The sequence below is a fragment of the Nothobranchius furzeri genome, chromosome 2 (assembly GCF_043380555.1).
Source record: "Nothobranchius furzeri strain GRZ-AD chromosome 2, NfurGRZ-RIMD1, whole genome shotgun sequence".
NCBI lineage: Eukaryota > Metazoa > Chordata > Actinopteri > Cyprinodontiformes > Nothobranchiidae > Nothobranchius > Nothobranchius furzeri.
The window spans coordinates 60020995-60045141 of NC_091742.1; the positions used below are offsets into that span (position 1 = coordinate 60020995).

A 24147-nucleotide genomic window follows, 5' to 3' on the forward strand; every position below is an offset into this window, starting at 1 on the left:
GCACACTGACCGATTTCTCTTATGTCTGACAGCCACAATAAGACTCTTTATGGCCTCTTTTTATATTAAATATCACTTGTAGAAGTTTTAAAATCAGAAAAACGGTGCTGCTGAGAAGGTTTTCTCACCACATCCGTGTGAGACGGAGCAGCGGATAGTGTTATGGAAATCTGCCCCTCCATTCTTTCATTGTTCCATGGTTTGAGGGTACGACCCCTCCTTCACTCAACTGCATTTTGTAAGAGGAGGGGTGAGACTGGTATTTGCACTTGTGGAGTTCAAATGTGACAAAATTATATTTGATACCTCCTAAAACTATTTGTTGTTGAATCTTTTCTGTTTAGCTTCAGAACTTCAACACTTTTTGCTCAAATATTTAAATACAGAAAGTAAAAAGTTAACTAAAATGTTTGTGACGTTCTCGAATGAATGGCCTTTGCCATCAACAGGAGCCCCTGTCTGAGAGTGCTGCTGAAGACTCAGTTGCCACGAGCAACGGCATGATGCGTAAGTAAAACCCTGCAGCTTCAATCCTCACGGCTACAATTATCTCCGTTATATAGACTGCTCTAAGTGTTTCTCCTTTCTCTTCATCTTCTGGGTTGTGTGGGGAAAAAGTACACATGGTACTACTGCAGCATGTAAAAGCTTGATGTGCTGGCTTTTTATTTTAATACAATATATGTACATCCATGTTTCAATCGTCAATGCAAGAAATCCCATCTTTACATCTATACAGTGTTCCAGTTGTTTTCAGTAGAAAAGAAAGGGTTAAAAGTCACAATTATAATAGTGATGCAGGTGTCAGATTTCATCCAGAGGAGTGACATGAGGGGGAGTTTCACTGAGATTCTGATAATGTCTCATAAACGCCATGTTTATATATATATATATATATATATATATATATATATATATATATATATATATATATATATATACATATATATGAGCCCAGCCACGATTTATTCACTGCTATTCTTTCCTTGATTTTCCTCATTAAGCTCTCGGAAAAGCATCTAGACTTTTAACCCCCTTGACTTGACTCGTCCATCTATCAGTTCCTCCTGCCTTGCATCTACAGAGGTCGAGCGGTCTGCCGAGCCTCAGCGTGGCTGCACGTCTGCCTCCTGCCATGCTTTGTGCAGCCTGGTTTCCTTGGCAACGGACAACAACCATGACGAGGCTCCGGGGCAGAGTGCCAGGACAGCTACAAACTAACACAGCCACTGCTGCTCCTCCGATTTTGAAGTTCAAGCTGATGGGGACAAGAAAGGCTCGGCCCAAACCTGTTGTTGGTTTTGGATATGGACAGGGTTACAACACGGGCTTCAAACCGCTTCAAATAGGATCATTTTGTTGGATCGTATTTGTCTCACTGTCTCAATTCAGGGTCTGCATCCTTCGAAGGACCCAGCCTACTCGGCCGATGTGGGCTGGGTCCTCCGTCAGCCAAGTAGACACCGGATGTTAACGGCTGTGAATTTGGACAGGCCTAGACTTCATGAATTCCCGCCACTCCCTCGGCGAACGTTCCGTCGCCTAGCCTATTTGAGACACAGCCTATAATAATTATCTATCTGTTCAAAATAAACACTCTGAGTTACAAAAGGAGTAAAAAGTGCCCCCAAAGGGGCTATTTACAGTCAAATGTACTTTGCAGCTTTACAATTACTAAAGAAATACTTGAAATTTTAACTGTACGAGACAATTGACATGCTACTGCAGCATGTTTCTAGTGGTCTTAATGATGAACGTGTTGGTTTTTGTTTTTCCCCAACTGCTTGAACTGCTCAATCCTCAGCTTCTATCTTCCCCTCATGTCATTTCTTATTGGCTTCTGTACAAATATGCGGAGGTACACCTGTGCATTTCAACTTTTGCTTTTTTTGGGGGGGGGGGGGGGGGACTCTTTAAAGAACAAATACAAAAAGGACATAAAACAGTTTACAAAGTCCATCCCAGGCTTTGATAAAATCAATCAAATCGGCACCACTGACAGAAGTTGGTTCGATGTAGGGGATACATAATAATGTCAATGCAGCATTTAGTGTTTTAAAAAAAATCCTTGTAAATAGCATTTTATTCTTCCCTTGTTTCATCTGGTTGTATTTATTGCTTGATTGGATGGCACGTGGGCAGGACCATGTTCAACTAACTAGAAATAATGTTAAAAAATAAATAAAAAGGCAGCAGTTACTATCACCTTTGGCAAATTTCCACCTCCAAGCAAAACCACAGCCACGGGTTGTAGCATAAATCATACACTAGTGTCACTTCCTGTATATATAGGCTTATGATGCACACAAATGAGAGAAAGTAAAACATCCACAGTCGTCATAGGACAATATATGAAAAAGAAATCCAAGCTTCAGCTATGTAAATAACAGCAAAACAAGACACGGTTGTGCTACACGTGCTTTCACATCCTTGGGACTTGTGTCCAGAGTGAGTCCTTCTCTGTTTGCAGAGAGAATTGGGAGTCTCTCCCCATAAGACACCTGCACCCCCTCTGTAACTGCCAATGTGGCACATTCCTCCCCGCCTCCTCTCATTAGGTAGAACATTCCAGGCAAGAACAAAAAAACCCAATCGGGATCTGTTCAAACTAGCAAACTTATGTTAGCTACAGCTATTTACAGTTGCACAGAATGTCTAAGAACTTCTGTGTGGCGGTTGAGTCTGTTCTCTGAATGAACTGCTCCCTCACTTTACTTTTCATTCATTAAGTAAATGAAGAACAGAAAAGGTGTGGAACAAAACGATTGGTTGCTTACAGTCATGTCTGTGTTGCTGATGAAGATCAGTGACACAGCATGCCCACCGGGTCTGAACCTTTGTGAAGTTTAGAACACTAAGAGATACTTTTTCTTATTACGGAGCCGAAAGAAACATATATGAACATCTCTTGACTTGAAAGCGATCCAAACCAAAACAGCCTTTTTCCGACAGACCATAAACAGAATACGTTCCAACGAGTCGCCGAAACCAACAGAAAATTGTTTCTGGGATTGTCCATTAGCAGAATAATGAAGGGCGTGTAACTAGTTATACAGCAGATGCTAGAAGATGTTGACATTTAATACAGTCTACTACATTCTAAAATTAGGTATGCAAGACCAGTTTTAGGAGGAGGGGTAAGACTTCACAGGGGGTGGGGGGGACAGCATTCACATGAAGTACAGTAGTAAACATACTACATACATAAACTAGTACATAAACGGACTAGAAATAAATGCATTAATCAGTGCACTTCGTCTTTACGATTCAAAAATCGCTATAAAACTAGCTTAAGCCATGCAGTCCACAGGATTGTTCAACTCTAGCGTTTGATTCTAGTGCATAAGGCCTTGGCAAAGGCTTACCTCTCTTTGCAATACCAGATGATGGTTTATCTTTCCCCATAAATTATGTGTAATAGCTTTAAAACTTAAAAATGGCAGCAGCAGAAATGACCAACTTTACATTCTATAACGAGATTTTAAAAAAGGCCTCATCCTTTTCCCTTGCAACACGTTGACTCCTCAGCACCACTGTTCTAACACTGTTTCGACACTTGGCGCATAGCAAGTACCTGCGTTGTTTAACTTTCCTTTAGTGGGATGATATAGTGGTTGCACAAAAGTCTGACTGCGTTATGACCCTCCCAAAGCAACCAGTTTCAGAGTAGATATACGAAAGTGTTACAAGACATCTTTTATGGTTGCCCTATGAGATCATTTGAAAATGTTTGATGCTATTAGGGCTTTTGTACCATGATTTTTTTGCATAATGCCCTAAGGTAATCGTAGCTACGCTTTATGTTGCTTCAACAAAGAGCATTCAGGGGGAAGAAACTAAGGGGCAACACCTGAACGACAGGTGTGTTTGTCCATCTGTAAACATAAGAGCTTGTTGCAAATACTGTACAGTCCAAAACTAGGTACAAAGGTAAACAGTTGTGTACTAAGATTATTTTTGGCATTTAAGGGCACTGAACAGGAAGTACAGCTTTAACCTTTGACATTTGTAATGACATGCAGGATTTTGTACTTCGCACCAAAATCTAAGGGCCATGGACATGTTTTCTACCTGGAACGCGTTACTAAATGCTGGTCGAGTTCTTCACTGCGATCAAAAATTTAAACGAACTCTCCTTTACTCAAGCATGTGATTAATAATTGGAAACTTAGTATTTTGTCTTCCTTGTTCTTTAAGACTTGCTCGTGGCTGGCATAAACATCACACACACGAAAATGAAGGTAGTTTAAATCATGTAAATTTGTATAAAGTTACACGTTTCCTCTTCAGCTGTATGCCATGTGCTCAGCGTTTCTTCATTTAAAGTTACATTTGCATTCACAGACACATTACATGCAAATTGTACAGTCTTTCTTTTGAAGGAACACAAATGTGTTTTTAACTTTTTACCTTAAAAGGAAGCTTGTTTTCCTTGTATATTTTACATAATACACGTGTGTTACATGTTTTTTTCCACGCATTTCCAGGGCAGGCACCGTACACACATTGGGTACAGAGGCATGTCACACTTGCATTGCTGTTTGCGTTTTACAGTTGGTTGGCCGGCAGGCATAGCTTCATTCACGCAGCGCTGCAGCTGGTAAGTCGTCACCAACTCCTTCCACACGCACACACACACTTAGTTTCTCTCTTGGTGTCTGAGTCCTTTGCATCACGCTCATGCTGAACAACACACCATATGCAACTTGGCACCAGTCTGTCCCGCCGTTGCAGAGGCGGCAACTAAGACCTCAGAGCAGGAGGACGGAGTCTAGGACTGGTCCAACAAGCTTTAAATATAGTAATTAAAGCTGTGCAGCAAGGCTCAGGGGCACATGCAGAGATGAGAAAAAACAATGCATTGGATATCGTTTAAATACAAGGAGGTTTGGTCAAGCCCAGGGTTGCAGACGGGTTGAATGAAAGGGAGGGAAAAACAGGAGTGGTACACATGGATATTCGGTGCTGAGTTTGTTAGATATATTTGTTTTTATCCAGGTTGGTTTTTTTTTAAATCTTTTGTGCTTTTTTTTTTTAAATCATTTTCTGATATGTTGCTTTCTACAAATGCTTTGATGACACAGCTCAGGCTCTGAGTACTGAGCCCACTGCTGGTTGTTTGGTGAAACCATGGCGACGGGACAAACGCTACATGAGAGTCAGCCCTATGCATGGTACGAATACATGCAGAAGATGGCTTCTAATAGGTATTTGCTGTTTGTGCTCAGTGGTGTACTGTACATTTGTAAGTATTGCTTGTTGTAACTTTTTCCCCAGTAACGTGGATGTGAAGTGTAGGCTACAGCTACTTAGTCATTGTCATACTTTTGACAGGAAATTTTGCATATTTAAATGTATTTTAGTTACAAAATTACAAATTATCGGTTCAGTTGTTAACATTTTTTAAATGTTTTGATTGATTTAACCAGTAAACAGTTTTTAGGACTCGTAAAAGGCGTAGGTTAGATTCATCGGTCTAATATCAAACAACAGTGTGAGACGATCACACGGACATGCACTAACACACACACACACAAGCTCTGACGTGCAGCTTTTGCATCTCTTATGATCTGCTCCACCCTCCTGTCACCTCAACCAATCAGAAACCCTCTCTCCAGCTCAAGTGACTAAAGGAGTGATTGATGGGGTGCTTTAAAAAAAAAGGTACAGATCAAGTTAGGAAATCAGTGTGTTGAGGAACGAGGAAGGTGTGTGGGGAAGACTCGTGTTCATGTAGGACACACGGGACATGTTCCAGTGGCCATCCTCTCATCCGTCCCTCTGAAGGGATGGGCAGCACACTGACTGCGCTTCAATATGTTGTCTTCAAATGATCTCTGTGTGTGTGTGTGTGAGACCAGGCTCAGTAAACGCACACTTCTAACACTGTAAACACATAAAAATAAATGAACACTCAGCACTTTTGCCCCCCTCCCATCTCAAACAACCCATATCTGCACCTCCCCTTCCATCCATCCTGCCACTGCAGCAGAATGCTAATTTCTTTTAGCGCCCCGCTGCGCCTGAAACCCATCAGCTGAGCTCTGCTGTGGGAAAATGTAAGAACATAAAGGCTTGGGATGTTGGGGGAGGGGGCAAACAGGGGAAGAGAGTTTCAGATTTTGGTCTGAGGCCCCAACTACACTACTGTGGATATTTGAAGCTAATATTTTTCACTTGTTTCAGAAAAAAAAAATACTCGGAAAGAGAATTATAGAAAAACCCACGCCAACCCAGTAAGTGGACTCTAACATCAAAATGCAAAGACAGAAGATCCTTTGCATTGATCCAAACTCTCATGTTTGACACCTTTGTTCCAATAAGAACTCTTTGCTGAACACAAAAGTTCAATGAACACATAAACAGGATAAATTTTACCAGATTTAGCACAACAACAAAAATCTGTAAAATCTAGTGATGCACCATAAATCGGCGTTAACATCAATATCAACCGATGCTTGAAATAAAAAACCGTATCGGTCCGATAAGTAAAACTGGGCTCATGTTAACCAAAGTTTACTTCTATCTAGTTATTGTTTGTGTATTAATTTTGGGAGGAGGTGGGGGTCAAGGGGTAATACTTTGGTCATGTGACAGTGAACGTTACCGTCTCAAAGCGTTAATGTGTGTATGTGTAAATATAGAATTGTAACACAGGTTATCAGCCAAAACAGCATTATTAATATGGGATATCAATATTGGTTAAAAATTTTATATCAGTGATCAGTACAAAAAAAAAAGTTGTGGTTTTTAGGACAATTCACATTCAAAATAAGTGTCCTCTTTTTTAAATCTACATTTTTGAAAAAAAATTTGAATAATTTTTCTCACAATAAAACTGTTTGCTTTTGGGTTAGTGTTGCTGGGGTCCTCGTCTGCAGATAAAAAGAGCTGAAGAGGTGGAGGGGGCTGGGTTAGGGTCACAAAAAAGTAGGTTAATAAAGTTGAGAAAAAGATGAAATCTCAATTAAAAGGTAAAGTATAATACAAAAGTAACAGCAACAAAAGCAGAGTATAACAACATTAGTGGCTTTACAATGAATTAGTAAAAGTGTTACTCAAAGATGTTTCTAATGACATAAAATAAATAAGAGCTTTCAGAGGAAAAGGGATCCAGTTGTGGCTCTAAGTTGAAGGAGGTTTTTTACTCTCTTTGTCCCTTCTTTCCCTCCATCTCCACCTCTCCATCCACCTCTCTCCCTGTCACCTCTCACTCCTCATGAAGCTGCAGGCGGTAGCGGCTATGGCGGATCTGGAAGAAGAGCCTCTCCAGCGGCGAGCGGCTCATCCCTGGTAGCCTGTAGTCCTCGCTCTGGCCCGTCCTGTGGAAGCCCAGCGACTCATACAGCTTGTGGGCGGCCAGCTTGACGGCGGTGGTTCCGAGCACCACGGCGGCGTAATTGTTGCGCACGGCGTACTCCAGAACCCGACGACCCAGGGCCTTGGCAATGCCTTTACCGCGGTAGCGAGAGTCCACCGACATACGCCGCAGCTCCACGGTGTTGTCCTCCTCGTGACCCTGAGCTGCCACAATGCCAACCACTCTTCCGTCAAGGACTGCCACCCAGAAACAGGAGCCTGACAGAAAGGAGACATTTTTGATCACATTAGCTTTGGTTACAACATCAAACAACTGTGATATTTAGGGTCCAGCAGCAGCAGCCAGTCCCAGTGTGTAATTTATGTTTGAAACAGGAAGAAGCTTTATGTCAATCAAAGATACTTTATTAATCCCAGAGGGAAATTAGAGTTTCAGTACACACAAGTTAGAGATCAGACATACATGGGCAAGACACATGACAAGAATTGGTGACTGTGGTCATTCGCAACCTTAATAGAGATAAGAGGGTTACATGAGGGTTGGTTCAGGTGGAGGGAAAAAAAGCACTTCAGAGCTACCCTCCACAGGGAGGGCAGCTTTGCTCTGCAAAAAAACACCTCAGACAGATATGCAACAGACTTCAGACAACACAACATAAGTGTCCACTAGGTGAGGTGGTGGGTTGGGACTATCCCCACTTCAGTTCCTGCAGCCACGATAAGCAGCGCATGTCACCTCAGTGTGGATGGGGAGGAGCATTGAGGGTTGGAGAGTTGCAGTGACCCTGGAACATTTCAGCGGCCTTCCCGCAGTCCCGCCCAGGCTGGGATAGGAGACAGAGTTGAGTTGCCATAGCGACGGCATATTCCACATATCTTCTGAGGGGGGAGTTTTCGTTGGAGCCTTGCAGGCTCAAGGGTGCCAGATTCCGATTAGAAATTGTTTTGGGGCCAGACAGAGATAATTTCCTCTCTGTCTTACAGTTTGTTGGTCCTCAACCTCTCAAAATCCCAATAACGGACATTAAACTATCCCAATCCATGCTGATTCGTCCACTCTATCCTTGATGGCATCCATCTTTTGTGCCAATGAATGAATCTCGGCCAATGTCCCAAGCGTATGATTCATCTCGACACTTAAGTGAGTCTTGAATTCACAGCGCGGTGCAAACCATCTCTGAACTCCGGGATCAGGCCAATATTCCTCGACAGCTCGTTAATTTTCCGGTAAGCCAGGTAGCCCCCAATGCCGATCAGTAGCAAACCCAACACCAACACCACAAATATCCACACATCTTCAGAGTCCCCCACAGACAGCTGGTCTGTCCCGGAGGGGCATCCGGGAGCCCCTTCTCTCGTTCTCATCGTTGAAAAAATTTGCTCAATTACTAAAACTGCTTGTAAGAAGATTGTGTCATTCCAGCTGGGGTTGTGGTGAAATGACCTTTTCTGGCTGAAGCTTAAAACATGAGAAGTGATTAAAGTTTGTCGTTTACTGATAACTAAAAAATGATTTTTGTGTAGAATATATCTAAGGTCCAATGAAACAAAGACACCCCCCTTTTCTCCCCAAGAATCCAGACTTTCTTGTTAAGTGGTCTTTTTAAAGGTCTTTAAAGGTTTTTCTTTGAACTTCGGCTGTTTTGTTATCCATTACTTGAAATTTAGTTGTTTGTTTATGAAGACACATAAAGTCTCACCTATGAATCATTCGTGTATAGAAAAGCTCAAGAACTCAAGGAAAGAATGAGTGTTGTCATGTGGACACAACAGAAAACTTAAAAAACCTTGAGTTGCATCTTTGGGTACTTTCTAAATAGCAACCTGCCATAAAAACACGATTTGTTCAGATTTATTTAGTTGATGCAAGGAAAAGTGCTGCCGATAAAAACAGAATTTTGGTATCAAAAAGCTGATTATCACAAAGCTGAAAACCTGACTTGTCTTTTGTTTTACACTTTCTGCATTTTTTGGTAGCACTTCCTTTAACAGTCCCCTAATTACTAAGTACTTACATGGTAACTACATAGTAAGTTAAAGTGTATTGTTTTTTCTAAGTTCTTACACAGTAATTGCCATGTAACTCAGGTTCAATTCTAGTTTTTACTTGTATTAATCATTCTCATTTAAGACTGCATTACACAATAATTACACTTCATTTCAATTATACACTTTAATTACACAATAATACACTTTAACTTACCAAGTTGATACCATGTAAGTACTTACAAATTAGGGGACTGTAGAAGGAAGCGTTGCCCATTTTTCAAGCATTAACAGCACTTTGATGCTGTTTTGATGGAAGAACTGAATGCAAGAAATTTTTAAGACAACCAAAGTCCAAAGGATAACCTTCTGAATGCCCAGATTGAAAACCTACTTTAAAAGATTTCAGTAAAGTTTGGCTACTTGGCAATAAAATACATAAAGAGGTAGTTTATAACCTATATTATATTAGGGCCGGGACTTTAACACGTTAATTATGAATAATTCATTAGAAAAAAATGACGCGTTAAAAAAAATTAACGCATTTAATCTCAGCTTGCATTTCGAGCAAGGCGAAACCTTTGTTATTGCACGATTTCCTCGTAGACCGAATATCACTGACGCACACAACAATGCACAGTGCTAATGGCTACTAAAACAGAATAAAAACAGAAAGAAGTTGCCTTGCTTGGACTGATGCAGGATTTAGGAAACACATCCGCCTCTTTTCTTAACTTGGAAAAAAAAAGCTTCCAGACAACAACGGAGTCAGTGTCGTGGACATTTTTCAGAGATCGTCTCTGCTGCAGCTGCCCGGTGGCACCGGAAACGTTACAAAAGTTCCGGTAAGCTATATTTTTAACATTTACGTAACATCTGTGCAGCGCTGAAAGCATCAGACAGAATTAATTAATTTGCCCTAACAGTAGTTTATGAAAGTAGTCAAACGAGAGGCACTTGGCTGCCGCTGGGAGAACGCTCCGTGTTCTCACTACTCTGTAAACAATTACAGACAACATGTCTTAAAGTTGAAAACAGAAGTTAAAGTTAAAACAGAAGTTAAAGTTAAAACAGAAACACTCTGAAACTTTTCTGATGATTTTCTAAACAATTCTGTCGGGGAATTCTATGTTTCTGAGACGAGTCTCTGTCTAAACATCATCGCATGCATTACTATCATTAAGCAGCGAGGTGTGTTGAAGCTGTCATCAGCTGAGGGGTGGATGCTTAAGTGCATCAGGGGCAGCGAGGAACGAGGAAGTTGTGATCAGGCTGGAGATCACACCAGATTCACTGCTGCAGGCGTGAATCTGCGGGTCTGCAGCATCCCCTTCTTAATGTGACAGCAGGACTTCCCATGTAAGGAAGGTCCGCTCACCTGTTTGTCAGATCATTATTTCCTCGCCATGATCTTTTATTTTCCCATCATCCTCCAGTCATCCAACTGGAACCAGTTAGTATTCCTGATCATTCTCAGAATATGTCATGCCTGCTCTGGTGTTAAAAGTTAGTACATTTAAGTCCTAGATCATATTTGTGCCTGTTCTACTGTCATTTTGAAGGATTGTTATTTATATGTGTTTTTACTACATTATGAGTAGAAATGTTAATAAAAACTCCCAATTATACAAACAAGTGAAACTGGAAAAATTCAAATCTGGTGCAAAGTCAGATTTATTTCAGTCATTCAACTAGACAGAGAGACTATTTAAAGGCTCAGGAACCCTTTGCAGGTGTTTTCTATTTTTAATTATAAATTTTAGTTGATTTGGGTTTTGTTTCATGTCACACAGTGACATTTGAATAATTAAAATGCATTTTTTATTACAAGCTTTAGTTTACAGTAATAACCATGTCTAATGTTTGATTCTCTGTCTCATAATTTTAATTAAAAGTTTTGCTTTGAGAGCACATTTTCCTGAACGATTAAAATGTGATTAATTTAGATTAATTAATTACAAAGCCTCTAATTAATTAGATTAAAGTTTTTAATCAAGTCCCAGCCCTAATAATTATATATATATAGTTATGCAATGAGAAGGGGGGATACACATCCATGAATCCCTCCTGACCATCTCTCTGAGTTGAACTTATGCCAGGATAGAGCTCTCCTTCTTTGGTTTTCAGCAGAGGTGTGGACTCGAGTCACATGACTTGGACTCGAGTCATTATTTTTATGACTTCTGACTTTACTTGATAAAATCTATAAAGACTTATGACTTGACTTGGACTTGAACGCCAATGACTTGCGACTTGAATCGACTTTCATCTGTTGACTTGAGCATATTTGATATTTTAGCACAAAAGTGACACGACATGGACAAAAATCATAAACCATTCTTCGTTACCCCACTTTGTTTATAATCAGTTTCAGCTGCACTTTCTGCTTGTTTGAATAAATAAACGAAGCTTTAAGAAGATTTAATTCTGGAATTTATTTATTATCATCGTCATTAAATTGAAGTTGGACAGATGACTTGATTATGACTTGAAAATTCAAAGTTAAGGACTTGAACTTGACTTCCACATCATTGACTTTAGACTCGACTTGGACTTGGTTGTCTTTGACTTGGAATTGACTAGAGACTTGACTGGAAAGACTTGTGACTTGCTTGTGACTTGCAAAGCAGTGATTTGGTCACACCTCTGGTTTTCAGACTGTTCAAGTAACTTAACACCGTGTCACAAAAATCTCCAACAGATAAAAAAATAAACCAGCAAAAGTTTTCTGTTTCATTCTCAAACTGCTGTTTAAAAACTAGATTTAAAAGAATAAGTTGGCCATGAAGCTTTTTGATGTCATTTAGGAAATGTCACATCTGCCTCGGCTGTTACTAAAGTAGCATTTCAGGTGAAGAGGGTACACTCCACACACACACTGCAGAAGGCCCAAAGTGATTCAAAATAAAGGGTGCTTTTGCAACTTTTATGTAATTCTGCTTTTAGCTGTGCTTAGATCCAATAACACACAAGAAAAACCATTCTGCTAAATAGAAATAGCTTGATGGCTTTCCTTAGTCCTCACCGGATTTTCTCTGGTGTCTCTGAAGGTCTGAAGTTGGTAACTTTTGGCTGTGTGTATTGGCAGGAATGTGGAAATACAATACAAACCTCAGTACAGGGGAGACAATACAATATATCAAAATGCTGGGGATATGATATAAACAGTGGGGCAAAACTGTATTTAGTCTGCCACCAATTGTGCAAGTTGTCCCATTTAAAAAGACGAGAAAGGCCTGCAGTTTTAAGTATCTGGTCTCCTACAAACAAGCAACATTTCCTTCCTGTAACTTCTTCTGTAAGAGGTTTATCTGTCCTCCACTCCTTACCTGTATTAAAGGCACCTGTTGGAACTTGTTACCAGTATAAAAGACACCTGTCCACAACCTTAAACAGTTACAGTCCAAACTCCCTCATGGTCAAGACCAAAGAGCTGTCAAAGAACACCAGAAACAAATTTGTAGACCTGCATCGGGATGGAAAGTCTGAGTCAGCAATAGGTAAGCAGCTTGGTGTGAAGAAATCAACTGTGGGAGCAATTATTAGAAAGTAGAAGACATACAAGACCACTGATAATCTTCCTCGATCAGGGAATGCAAAATCTCACCCTGCGTGGTCAAAATGATCACAAGAACGTTGAAAAGAATCCCATAATTACAAGGTGGGACCTAGTGAATGACCCGCTGAGAGCTGGAACCAAAGTTACAAAGGCTACCATCAGTAACACGCTACGCTGCCAGGGATTCAAATCCTGCAGTGGCCATCTGGAGTTTGCTAGAGAGCGTCTGGATGATCCAGAAGAGGATTGGGAGAATGTCATATGGTCAGATGAAACCAAAATAGAACTTTTTGAAAAAACTCTACCTGTGTTTGGAGGAAAAAGAATGCTGAGATGCATCCAAAGAACCCCATACCTACTGTAAAGAATGGGGGTGGAAACATCATGCTTTGGGGCTGTTTTTCCGCAAAGGGACCAGGACGACTGATCCGTGTAAAGGAAAGAATGAATGGGGCCTTGTATCGTCAGATTTTGAGTGACAACCTCCTTCCATCAGCAAGGGCAAAAATCTTTTTTTTTTTTTTGCTGATAGACTATATAAACGAGGGTCTAGCTGTGCTGTAGACACGTGTAGTCAATAATTTTGCAGTTCAGTGCATCTTGGTTAAAATTCAAATATTCTGCCTAAAACTGTCAGTGTTGCGCCGTCGTCAGGGAAAAATTCTGCACTGTATTTTAATTTAAATCTGCCACCGCTATTGGCTAAGAGGTATGCTATGATGTTGGCTGGTACATTATGATGTCACAATGCCATTGTGAGCCTGTGTGTGTGTGTGTGTTTGTTAGCAGCGCCACCCTCTCGGTCTGCCAGGCAACAGCATTTGTTGCATTTTTCAAACAGGAAGTGGGAGTGAAGTACGTTTCTTGTAGGGGTTGACTTGCTCTTTAAGTTCTCAATAAAAATTGAAACACGGTTTTGGAATATCGATTCAATCTCATATTACAAATTATTTCAATATATCAACATTTCTCTACATCACTAGTAAATTTTTAGATTTTGGCTGATAATATTTTTTTCACTCCTATTCATTATATTTGCTGCTTTAAATGGTGGCAGCACACCAGAGAGACGCTCCACAGCCACAAGACTGTCTGCACGGAGGCTTCTGGGAAGCGAGGGGACAACTTTCCTGTTATTCCCACGTCAGCAGCTGCAGAAGCTCCACACAGTCTTACTCCAGTCCAGCGCCTGCAGTTTGGCGTGTGTACAAGTCGCATGAAAGAGCTTACTCACTCGGAAAAAAAGGGGACCAAAATAAGCAAAGTTATTCATCAGTTTGATCTGAAAGGAGGAGGAGAAGGACGACGACAGGGGATCTGTGTTAACAGGAACAGAGATGAGCCCGACAGGATCCATTACTGCTGCGCGGCCATACAAACACAAAGGGGAGGAGGAAGGAATGATGAAGAGTCTGACACGGATGGGGGAGGGGTCCTTCACAGATGAAATAAATCAAGCAGTCGAGGTGAGAGAAAGAGGAAGAAACTCTGGACGTCATGTCTAATGATTCTCACACTGAAGAATCGGATTACTGTGCTCTTATCTGATTTCTTAGAGTGCTTTACAAGAAAATTATTATGTCTGTACGCACGCGCGCACACATACACACACACACACATGTGAAAGTGTTAAACATCCAGTGATGCTTTGATTGGAATCCTGTATAAAATCCTCCAAAAATACTCGTGCGCACGCATGAGAGTGCACATAGGGAAAGGATTTCACACTTAATGAGATTATTCTCCTTTCCTTCACATGAAACCTAGAGAGCTAATTCAGCTGATAAGCATTTAGTCTAGACACCACCTCACTGAGCTGTAGTTCATTCCCCGCACTGATCATCTAAGAAGCGTGCAAGCAAGAGGGGGAAAAATGTTAAGGCGACTTGTTCTTAACCGCACGACCCCCCTAAATGAACAAGCCAAGACACACCCCGCTCTTGGGGTCAAAGTGCATGCTAGAAAAATAGATCCGCCTGTCACACAGAGGCCAAACATCAGCCCTTTCTTCCTTTGGCTGAGAGAGAAGCTGGGTTTGATTGTCAGACATCGTCCAGATGTTGTTCAGAAACACAGAGCATAAAGAATTCATTCAACCTGCAGTGACAGATCCACACGAGAACGCTCCTCCATCAAACTGATCTTTAAGCTTGGAACGTTATGCAAAGAAGATCGATGCTGTCGCGTTTTTCCAGAGACAAAAAAACGCTCACTCACTGTGCACGCTCCCCTTTTAAATGTCCATTAGTTCTGAAGAACTGGCTCTGTGCACTTTACCCTTGAGTTTACTGCTTTACTTCTCATCAGCTCGTGCAGATGTTAGTGGGTCTGCAAGCTTTTAGAAACGTGCTGCAAATGCCACCTCAAGCTGTTAAAGTTTGGGATTCACCAATATCTGGTATGCTGACATAATACTTTCTACTCTCCTGAAAAGTGCACATGTAAACATTTTATATTTACAACTAGAAAAATTGGTAACTAGTTATGAATAAATGCAAAACTTGCCATGATTGCCTTTTTAAAGAGCAAGTCGCCCCCTACCAGAGTATTACTCCGCTTCCACTTCCTGTTTGAAAAACGCAACAAATGCTGTTGCTTGGCAGACCAAGTGGGCGGAGTCGCTAACAAATACACACACAGACTCACAATGACATTGTGACATCTTATGGTACCAGCTAACATCATAGGGTACCTCTTAGCCAATAGCGATGGCAGATTTAAATTCAAATGCAGTGCAGAGTTTTTACCTGACAACGGCACAACAATGACAGTTTTAGGCAGAAATTTTTAATTTTAACTAAAATGCACTAAAGTGCTAAACTTTTAACTACACGTGTCTGCAGCACAATTAGACACGCATTCATATAGTTTATCATCCAAAAAATGTTGATTTGGGGGTGACTTGCTCTTTAAACACTTTTAGGCAAATGTTGTACTTCTTCTGCCTGAATAATGTCAACACTGAATTTTGCTCAAACTCCAAAAGTCTCTTTTGCTTTTCAGAGCAGACCCACCAGTCAAAAGCAAAAAATTGATGTGACAATAAATCCTTTGCGATTTGTCACTCATCGTTGTGTCTCTTCATCGTGTGCTTCAGTTAGTTATTGACTCAACCTTAATGTAAAACATCAGCAGACACGGCAATGCATTATTGATGAACAGCTCTGCTTCTTCAAATCACTGCAAACATCTGCAGTGAACGTGTGAGCCGTGTTAGCCAGATTTTGAATTGCGGCCGTTTAAAAGTGTATTTAATGTTTTAATTTATCTTTTCAACGAGAGCTGAATCCTACGGTGGCCCATCCATCCATTTTCTGAACCCGCTTGTCCATGTGGGGTCGCGCGGGGGTGGGGGGTGGGGGTGTTGGTGTCTATCTCCAGCGGTCAATGGGCAATCAGACGGGGTACACCCTGGACAGAGAGCCAGTCCATCGCAGGGCAACACAGAGACACACAGGACAAACAACCATGCACACACACACACACACTCACACCTAAGGACAATTTAGACAGACCAAATAACAGTCATGTTTTTGGACTGTGGGAGGAAGCCGGAGTACCCAGAGAGAACCCACGTGTGCACAGGGAGAACATGCAAACTCCATGCAGAAAGATCCCAGGCTGGGAGGCGAACCCAGGACCTTCTCGCTGCAAGGCAAAAGCTCTAGCCACTGAGCCACTGTGCAGCCCCCTACGGTGGCCCTGAAGTGCAAACCCGTATGAATCTGTTTCTGGCAACATTAGTTCCTTTGTGCTTTTGCAGCACCTTCTCAGCATCATCGGTGCAGATCAAATACAGTGAAGAAGAAGAGGAGGAGGAAGAGGAGGAGCGGCACATGGAAAATAAAACACTATTATAAGAGAGGATTGAAGAGGAGAGCACAGAGGAGGTATGCTTCACCAAGCTGAACTCTAGTAAGTCAGAAGTATCCCCAGGATAGCCGTTTGTCTTTCTTGCCAACCAGGAAGCACCTGATTTCTTTACTTAAGCGCACAAATGTGTTGCTACAGAACACCCCTCCTTCCCGTGCCCCCATTTTCTATCCAGCACACTCCTGTTTCCTTTCCCTCACACGTTTTCACTTTTTCATCGGTCTTATTCCGTTTCTCGATAGGTGAAGAATTCATCTTCACAATTCCATAAACGTACGGGATCATACTCGGACTGGCCGCTCATCTTCTCTTCCAACCTTTATCTGTTTATTAAAAAATAAATCATCTCAATATGAAATAGGAAACATTTAGAAACTGTGACTGAAAGTTTTTGTAGTTTTCAAAGAAAGTGTCAGTAATTTAGACGCTAAGAACAGGCGGTAGTTTAATGCTAAGCTGTCCTTCAGCCGACAGTACTTAGAAACGAAGAGGGACGTAATAAGAATGCAACATTTTGTTACAGCTTCCTATAAAAGCAACACACACAAACTGTTTTTTTTATTAATCTTGTCTGATAATAAATGAATCAACAGTCTTGGCTTCACGCTCTTATTGCCTATCAAATCAAACTATAACCAACTGCAGCACAATGTGGTGCTGAAATGAGCATTTTACTGCTGGCCTGTTAAAGTTGTTATAAAAATATGTCGATGTATCCGTTTTACGACATTATTAGCTTGTGTTGGGAAAAAACTGTCAGCGGTGTTCTAAATAGTAGAACAGTACACATTTCCTCGGAGGAGTTCTGCTGTGTGGTGGTTGCCAGTCCATCGCAGGGCAACACAGAGACGCACAGGACAAACAACCATGCTTGACACAGCTAAGGACAACTTAGAGAGACCAATCAAATTGACAGTAATACGGGAGGAAGCCGGAGTACCCAGAGAAAACCCACGCGTGCATGGGGAGAACATGCAACCTCCATGCAGAAAGACACCAGGCTTAGATTTGAACCTGGGACCTTCTTGCTACACGGCAACGGTTCTAACTCCTGCACCACTGTGCAGCCCGAGTGACCAATTATAATCATTAGAAAATGTTTTTTTTTTGTGTTCCACACCTTTAAAGACAACCATTTTTAATGTCAACTCAAAACAGACTCTAATGGGCTCGACACACGGGAGGCGACATTGTCTCTCCTCCATTCATTTTCAATGAGACGAGCGCGACAAAGCGATAATCGCGAGTCTCCCTCCTACTAAGCGAAACGCAAAAAACGTGCATGTGAAATTTTGCACTCGTGCACGTGTCGTGCACAGGCGACCCAGCGACTTGATCCCAGAAAGTTGAAATATTTTCTACTTTTCTTCGCTGTCGCTCGGACGAGGACCAATCAACGGTGGTTTCATTCACTGACCAATGAGCGGGCAGGATGCTCCGTACATCTCCGAGCAAACATGGAGGAGAAGTTGATACTTGCTGTGACGGATTTCCCGGAACTGTACAATATTTCTACCAAAGAATATAGAGATTTTCACAAAAAGGCCGCGGCATGGGAAATTGTTGGTGCCAGAACTCTAGCAGTACCTTGTGAAACATCATATCTACCGCTTTTTTTACTCTGAACCGCTTAAATAACCTTAATTCCCCCCAACCTGACACAGCCAATCAAAACAACGGAAGATTGCAATTTTGCCATGGAACAGAACGCGTCGACGGCTTTGCCGCTGGTGCGGGTCGCCTCCCGTGTGTCAGGTAATAAAAGCGACAGCGATGAATTTCGCTGATCGCGGTCGTTTGTCGCCTCCCGTGTGTCGAGCCCATAAGGAAGGAATGGTTGGTTGCTACAGGTTAGCCTAATCCAAAATGATCGTCAGAGCTAATCGACATTAACCAACACAAAAATGATCACGAGGCCTGGTTCACATTGCAGGATTTGCAAATTGAAGATAAAAGAATGATGGATATAACTGTTCTGGTCCTATAGTGTGGTGTCAACTACACACGAGCCGATTCCACTGGTCGGACGGGAAATCTCTCTAAAACTTTCAAGCTCAATGGGACTTTGGAGTAAACAAATATGGTGGAGGTGGTGCCGGATACCATCGCGTCACTTTCTGATTGGCTACACATCACATCCAACAGGCACCATGCTCGTTTGTACTCAAAATCGGACCAAAGAAATCCATCATGTTGAATATGCCCAGTTTGTGATCCAAGTTAACACACCACACTGCAAGAGTTTCTGACAAATATTATTTTTGAGCTTGGGTGCATCCTTAAGATCAAAACAAAGTGTCAAAAATCAGCATCTTCAGTCAATTTTAAAGATGCTAAGCTAAATTTTGACGAAAACATGCTTTAATGACAAATGCATTCCTACAATGATTTCCTTGACTTAGCAAAAATCCATGAAACACAGTTGCTCCTAGAAATAGCTGTCAGCTGTGATCTTGTTCTTGCTCTGTGTCAAACACACTTCACACCCACATGCTTTAACACGGTGGTACTCACTCCTGGTCCTGGAGGGCCGGTATCCGGCACCTTTTGGTTTTAACTCTGTTTCAACACACCTGATGTCAGTCAGCAGGTGATCAACAGGCTTCTGAAGAGTTTGATGAGCTGCTGCACAGGTGAATCAACCACTGACTTAAGTGTGTTGGAGCAGAGGAACAAGGAAATCATGCTGGATACCGGCTCTCCGGGACCAGGAGTGAGTACCACTGTTCTAACAGAAGCATCAGTAATGCTTGTTTGGGCCCAGGTGTCCATTCCCACGGGTCCATTCAGTATGCTGGGCTGTAATCAGTATCATTGTCCAGGAGCAGTGGTGCCTGACCCCAACTAAACCAGCACGGCCCTGCTGCAATAATGGGAATGCTAAACTGCAATTGTGTGTGCAGTGGATTATCGAGTCGCCGTCAGAGGAACGGACAATTGGCCGGCTTAACCAACACCTGCTTTTTAAGTCCGCCGTGTGCTTCGGGTAAACAAGGGATGAACGGGAAGTAGCGTGGCTGTGGAGGGCATGGAAATGTGTCACACACATTTTTGTGGTTTCCAACTCCAGAGGAGATTAAATAGTTAGTGACGACACCGGAGGGGTGGATTGATTTTTTCCAATTAGAAACTTGAGGTGGGGGAAACGAGGCTCGCCGACACCGAGCATGCTGCAGAAAGTGTATCAGCAGTCTCCCTCCATGCGATCAATAGGCCTGTGATGCCCTCTACCCCCACCCCATTGGCCAAGTGGAGAGGAAATGAGTGGGGGAAGGAAGAGTGGAGAGACAGACAAGGAGGAGGGGTGGGGAGGATGAAGGGAAGCAGTGGCGGATTTAACAATTTGGGGGGCCCAAGGCGAACACAGACATGGGGCCCCCTTACACTAAATTTTCTATTATCTTATCTTTAACTAGATTTGCAAAACTTTCTCCTCTTCTGACATGAGTTATTTTCACTTTTTATTAGTCCTCCTTTTTTTTCCTGTCTTTCTCTCCCTTTGAGTGCCTTCAATATTTGCTCTGCTTTCTTCTTCCTGTCAGTGCTCCTGTGCTTTTGCCTTTCTTTCTTATTGGAGCCACTAGGATAACTCCATTTCATGCTTCATGTTTTGACTATCGCTTCGAGTTTGTTACGAACGCTCCCGCCTCTCTTCTTCTTTTTCTGTTTTCTCTTCTTATTATTATTTGTGGTCTTATGGCACTTGGCAAACAACAACTTGGTGCATTACTGCCACCAACTGGATTGGAGTGGAATGACTACCAATCACTTCCTGTTTGTGCATCGGTGTCTTAAAGGAATAGTCCCTTGTGGCATTAACAGAGGAATGCCAGCAGTCAGGGCTACCCCCCCCCCCCCACCACCACCACCACCACCATAAGGGGGCCCCAGGTGGCCACCGACCTATGCCTAATGGTGAGAAAGCAGAATGATTTTCCTTTGCTCTGCCTGAGGACCATATTCTCACTCTCTGGATGTCTTTAAAGCTTTCTCAAATCAGCAGCAGACCTCACATTTAACCATTTCCCCCAAGAGTAGTGGTTGAATATTGTCTGCTGACAGATGTACACACTGAAATATGCGATCACTACGTAACCGTGCTGGTCTCCGTTGCATCTTACCTGTTGGCCTCATGTAGTAAGCCTCTATGTCGGCCATGTCCGTGTGCAGGGCACAGTCCAGATAACTCTGGATAACTTTCCTGCTGTAGTAGTAGCGCGCACCCATCAGAACAAAGGGTGCGCAGCAGGTCAGAGTGACAGAGTTGGTCACGTAAAAGCACATCACTATGGAGAAATGGAAGAAAAGTAAACGAAACCTGTCAGAAGAGAGAATCACATGTTTGATTTCTGGCAGTTTTAGCCCAACAGGCAGAATCACATCATCACAGCATCAGTTGGATGCATCAATGCTTATGTCGGGGTCATTAGTAAATGCGACGCTGGGGGGGCGCAAAGGGAAACAAGCTGGTTGGATGTTGCGCATCTCAAGTTACTCATCAGTGTGAATGAAATGTTTCACTGAAATGCAAAAATAAGCGATTTCTCAAGCAGGTGAGTTGGTTTTTGAATGAAAAGAGGGAAGATTTGGACTAAGTATGAGCCTAGGGGGAGGGGTGCACCTTTTTTTTCTCTTGGTTACGTGAGCGCACCCTGTGGACCAATCCCAAAACTGATTCACTCATTCATTGTCGGCACCGGCAGGCCCGCCGGTGCTGCACATGCAGCGTGCGCCTTTTGTTGCTGCAACAGCTTCTACAGCCGGATAATGCAGAGACATCAGAATTTTGGGCAACTTCTTTGGATTTAAAAACAAAATGCAGCGAAAATTTGGGAAATACGTTTTAAAACGAGCCTTAAGTTTTATTTATTTAACAGTCGCGTTTGGATGCATGATGCAATTCTTACCTGTCAGAAATGCATATATAAACTGTGTCCTGGGCTGCTGCCAGATCCCCCTGAACGCGGTGTTCGGTATCCGCTCCATTATTCCCTCGTGAAATATCCGCAGCGTCTCCTTTTCATCCTCGCGCTCGAACTCGCGGATAAAAACCGCATCCCCCCGCGCATCCTTCCCCTCGGCGGGGTTTAGAGCCGCGCCGGAGGCAGGAGAGCTCCACATCATCGACTCTTTTTTGGTCCCAGGTATAGCATCGTGTTCATCCGCTACAATTTTAGTCTCGCAAACCATTTTGGGAGACGAACAATGCATGCAACTGGCCGCAAAAAAGACACCCCTCCACACACTCACACACGAGTTCAGGGCGGGCGGGGTGTGCGTAAAAGAGGTGGATAAATGAGTGGAGATGGGTTCAGATTCTCTTAAAAAACAGCGAAATGAGGATGGTGATGATGGTAGTGATGGTAGGGGGATAAGACGAAAGGGGGAGGGTGTTCTGCTGCAACCCTGAGAGTTTCTGAAGACCAAGACTTGCCGGCGCGGTTCGGGCTGTATTTATAGGCGAGCAGGGCGGGTAGATTCGGGTTCAGGGGTTGGGGAGGGTCCTCCCGCCGATCAGATTGGATGGTGCTGTTTGGAGAGGGAGGAGATAGAGAGAGAGAGGGGGGGTGCGTGTGTATTTTCAGATCGGTGAGGAGGGGTTCGGAGCAGGAGGTTCGTCTACATGATCTTTGACGAGGATGTGCAGCAAAACGGTGCGGAAAGAAGGCGCGATTTAACGCAACTCCATCCAGGTTAAATCTAACTGAAACTCTTGTTTTTATGGGATTTTTTATTTTATTTTATTGCGCAATAAAGAGACGGTGGAGACACGTGGGCGAAGCAGACTCACAAAGGGCTGACTGACAGCTCTGCTGCACTGCAGTGATCCTCCATGTCTCCACCTAACGCTGCTCCTGTCAAACATCACCCCTACTGACGTTACATCACTATCTATAATGATGATGATGAACCCCATATTGCGTAAATAAGCTTTAATTTAGCCACACATTCTCCTGCACAGCTCCTCAACATGGTGAAGCTGCAAAAGTCCGTTTGAGTTGGGCTCATGCGGAACCCCTCAGCTCAGTCGCATTAAGCTAGAACTAGTTTGAACTGGATCAGAACTAGTTTGCTATTGATAAAGCTGCAGCTGCATCCACCCCCATTCCCTCCTCCTCAAGGTGTCCTCCTCCTCCCCACGAGGAGGAGGGCAGATCTCCTGCGGCGCCCTCAGCTTCTCACACACTCGCATTTACTCCACATGAAAAGGTTGTTAAAAGAGCATTTTTCAGTGTGACAGTGCATCTCCTCATTATACGGTTATGACCGGCTGGATTTGGAGGATGCTCTGAGCATGCGCAGTGTGTCTCTTGGCTTGAATCGTTGTAATGTTGCATTCATGTGCTGTCGGTAATGTTGACACAGAAATAAATGCACAGGAATCCATCAAAAAGTTGATTCTGCCATGGAACCATGGAGTTCAAATGTCTATGTGTAAGGGAGACAGGAAAAGATTCTGTGTTTTTGTAAAGCATTGTATACATAAAGCTAGCATCTTTTGGACAATACCTTCAGACGGTCTCAAAAGTATTGTGAACTTAAAGTACAAGTCATCCCCAAATCTACTTTTTTTCCTGATAAACTATATAAATGTGTGTCTAATCGTGCTGCAGACACGTGTGGACAACGGTTTAGCACTTTATTGCATCTTAGTTAAAATTTTAATTTTCTGCCTAAAACTCAGTGTTGTGCAGTTGTCAGGTAAAAACTCTGCACTGCATTTTAATTTAAATCTGCCATCGCTATTGGCTAAGAGGTACCCTAGAATGTTAGCTGGTACCATATGATGTCACAATGTCGTTGTGAGCCTGTGTGTGCGTGTATTTATTAGCGGCTCCGCCCTCTCGGTCTGCTAGGCAACAGCATTTGTTGCGTTTTTCTAACAGGATGTGGGAGTGGAGTAATGCTCTGGTAGGGGCTAACTTACTCTTTAATAATAAGAGCTCATCAGTCACGTAAATGCTAGTCCGTTTTTTTTTTTTGTTTGGTTAAAATGTTTTTCATCTCAATCTCCTCACTTTGAATTCAAACAAAAGTAATGTGAGTCTTAAATATTAGCAGATAAATTTTGAAGATGAAGAACTAAATTATGATTTAAAGTCGTGTTTCTCAGCTGTAGAAGAGTTCAACAGCTTTTGTTTTGTCTTTTTACAATATCTCGGTTATGATAATGGTTCACTTACAGGACCAGAGGAATGGTTTCCAGCATCCTGTTCAGCCGGAAAAATGCCCAAACTAAGCAGTCTTACCCTCTGAACGTTGTTCATTTGACATTAGAGGTTCCCATCTAGGCTCTGGGAATCCTAAGAGGGATCCTCACAGGTTTGTTTGTGAGGCTGTGAGATTACCAAAATTGTATACATAAAGATTACATTTATAAAACCCAGATAACACACCTTGCACACAAG

General features: G+C 42.5%; 1 protein-coding gene across 1 annotated transcript; it reads right to left on the reverse strand.

Moving 5' to 3' along the window:
- Positions 1 to 637: 637 nt before the first annotated feature.
- nat8l (N-acetyltransferase 8-like) lies at positions 638 to 22168 on the reverse strand. Its single transcript, XM_015946775.3, has 3 exons — positions 21646 to 22168; positions 20860 to 21024; positions 638 to 7578 (listed from the first exon to the last, which is right to left on the reverse strand). The coding sequence occupies exons 1-3, from the start codon at positions 21947 to 21949 to the stop codon at positions 7211 to 7213; spliced, it is 837 nt and encodes a 278-aa protein (XP_015802261.3). The 5' UTR covers positions 21950 to 22168; the 3' UTR covers positions 638 to 7210.
- Positions 22169 to 24147: the final 1979 nt, after the last annotated feature.

Bases quoted from the DNA above. Each gene is read 5' to 3' on its own strand.
- nat8l (XM_015946775.3), bottom strand. From the start codon at position 21,949: ATGCATTGTTCGTCTCCCAAAATGGTTTGCGAGACTAAAATTGTAGCG. The intron at 21,025-21,645 runs GTAAGAATTGCA...ATTTCTCCATAG, and splicing joins TATATATGCATTTCTGACAG to TGATGTGCTTTTACGTGACC. The intron at 7,579-20,859 runs GTAAGATGCAAC...CCTTTCTGTCAG, and splicing joins TTACTACATGAGGCCAACAG to GCTCCTGTTTCTGGGTGGCA.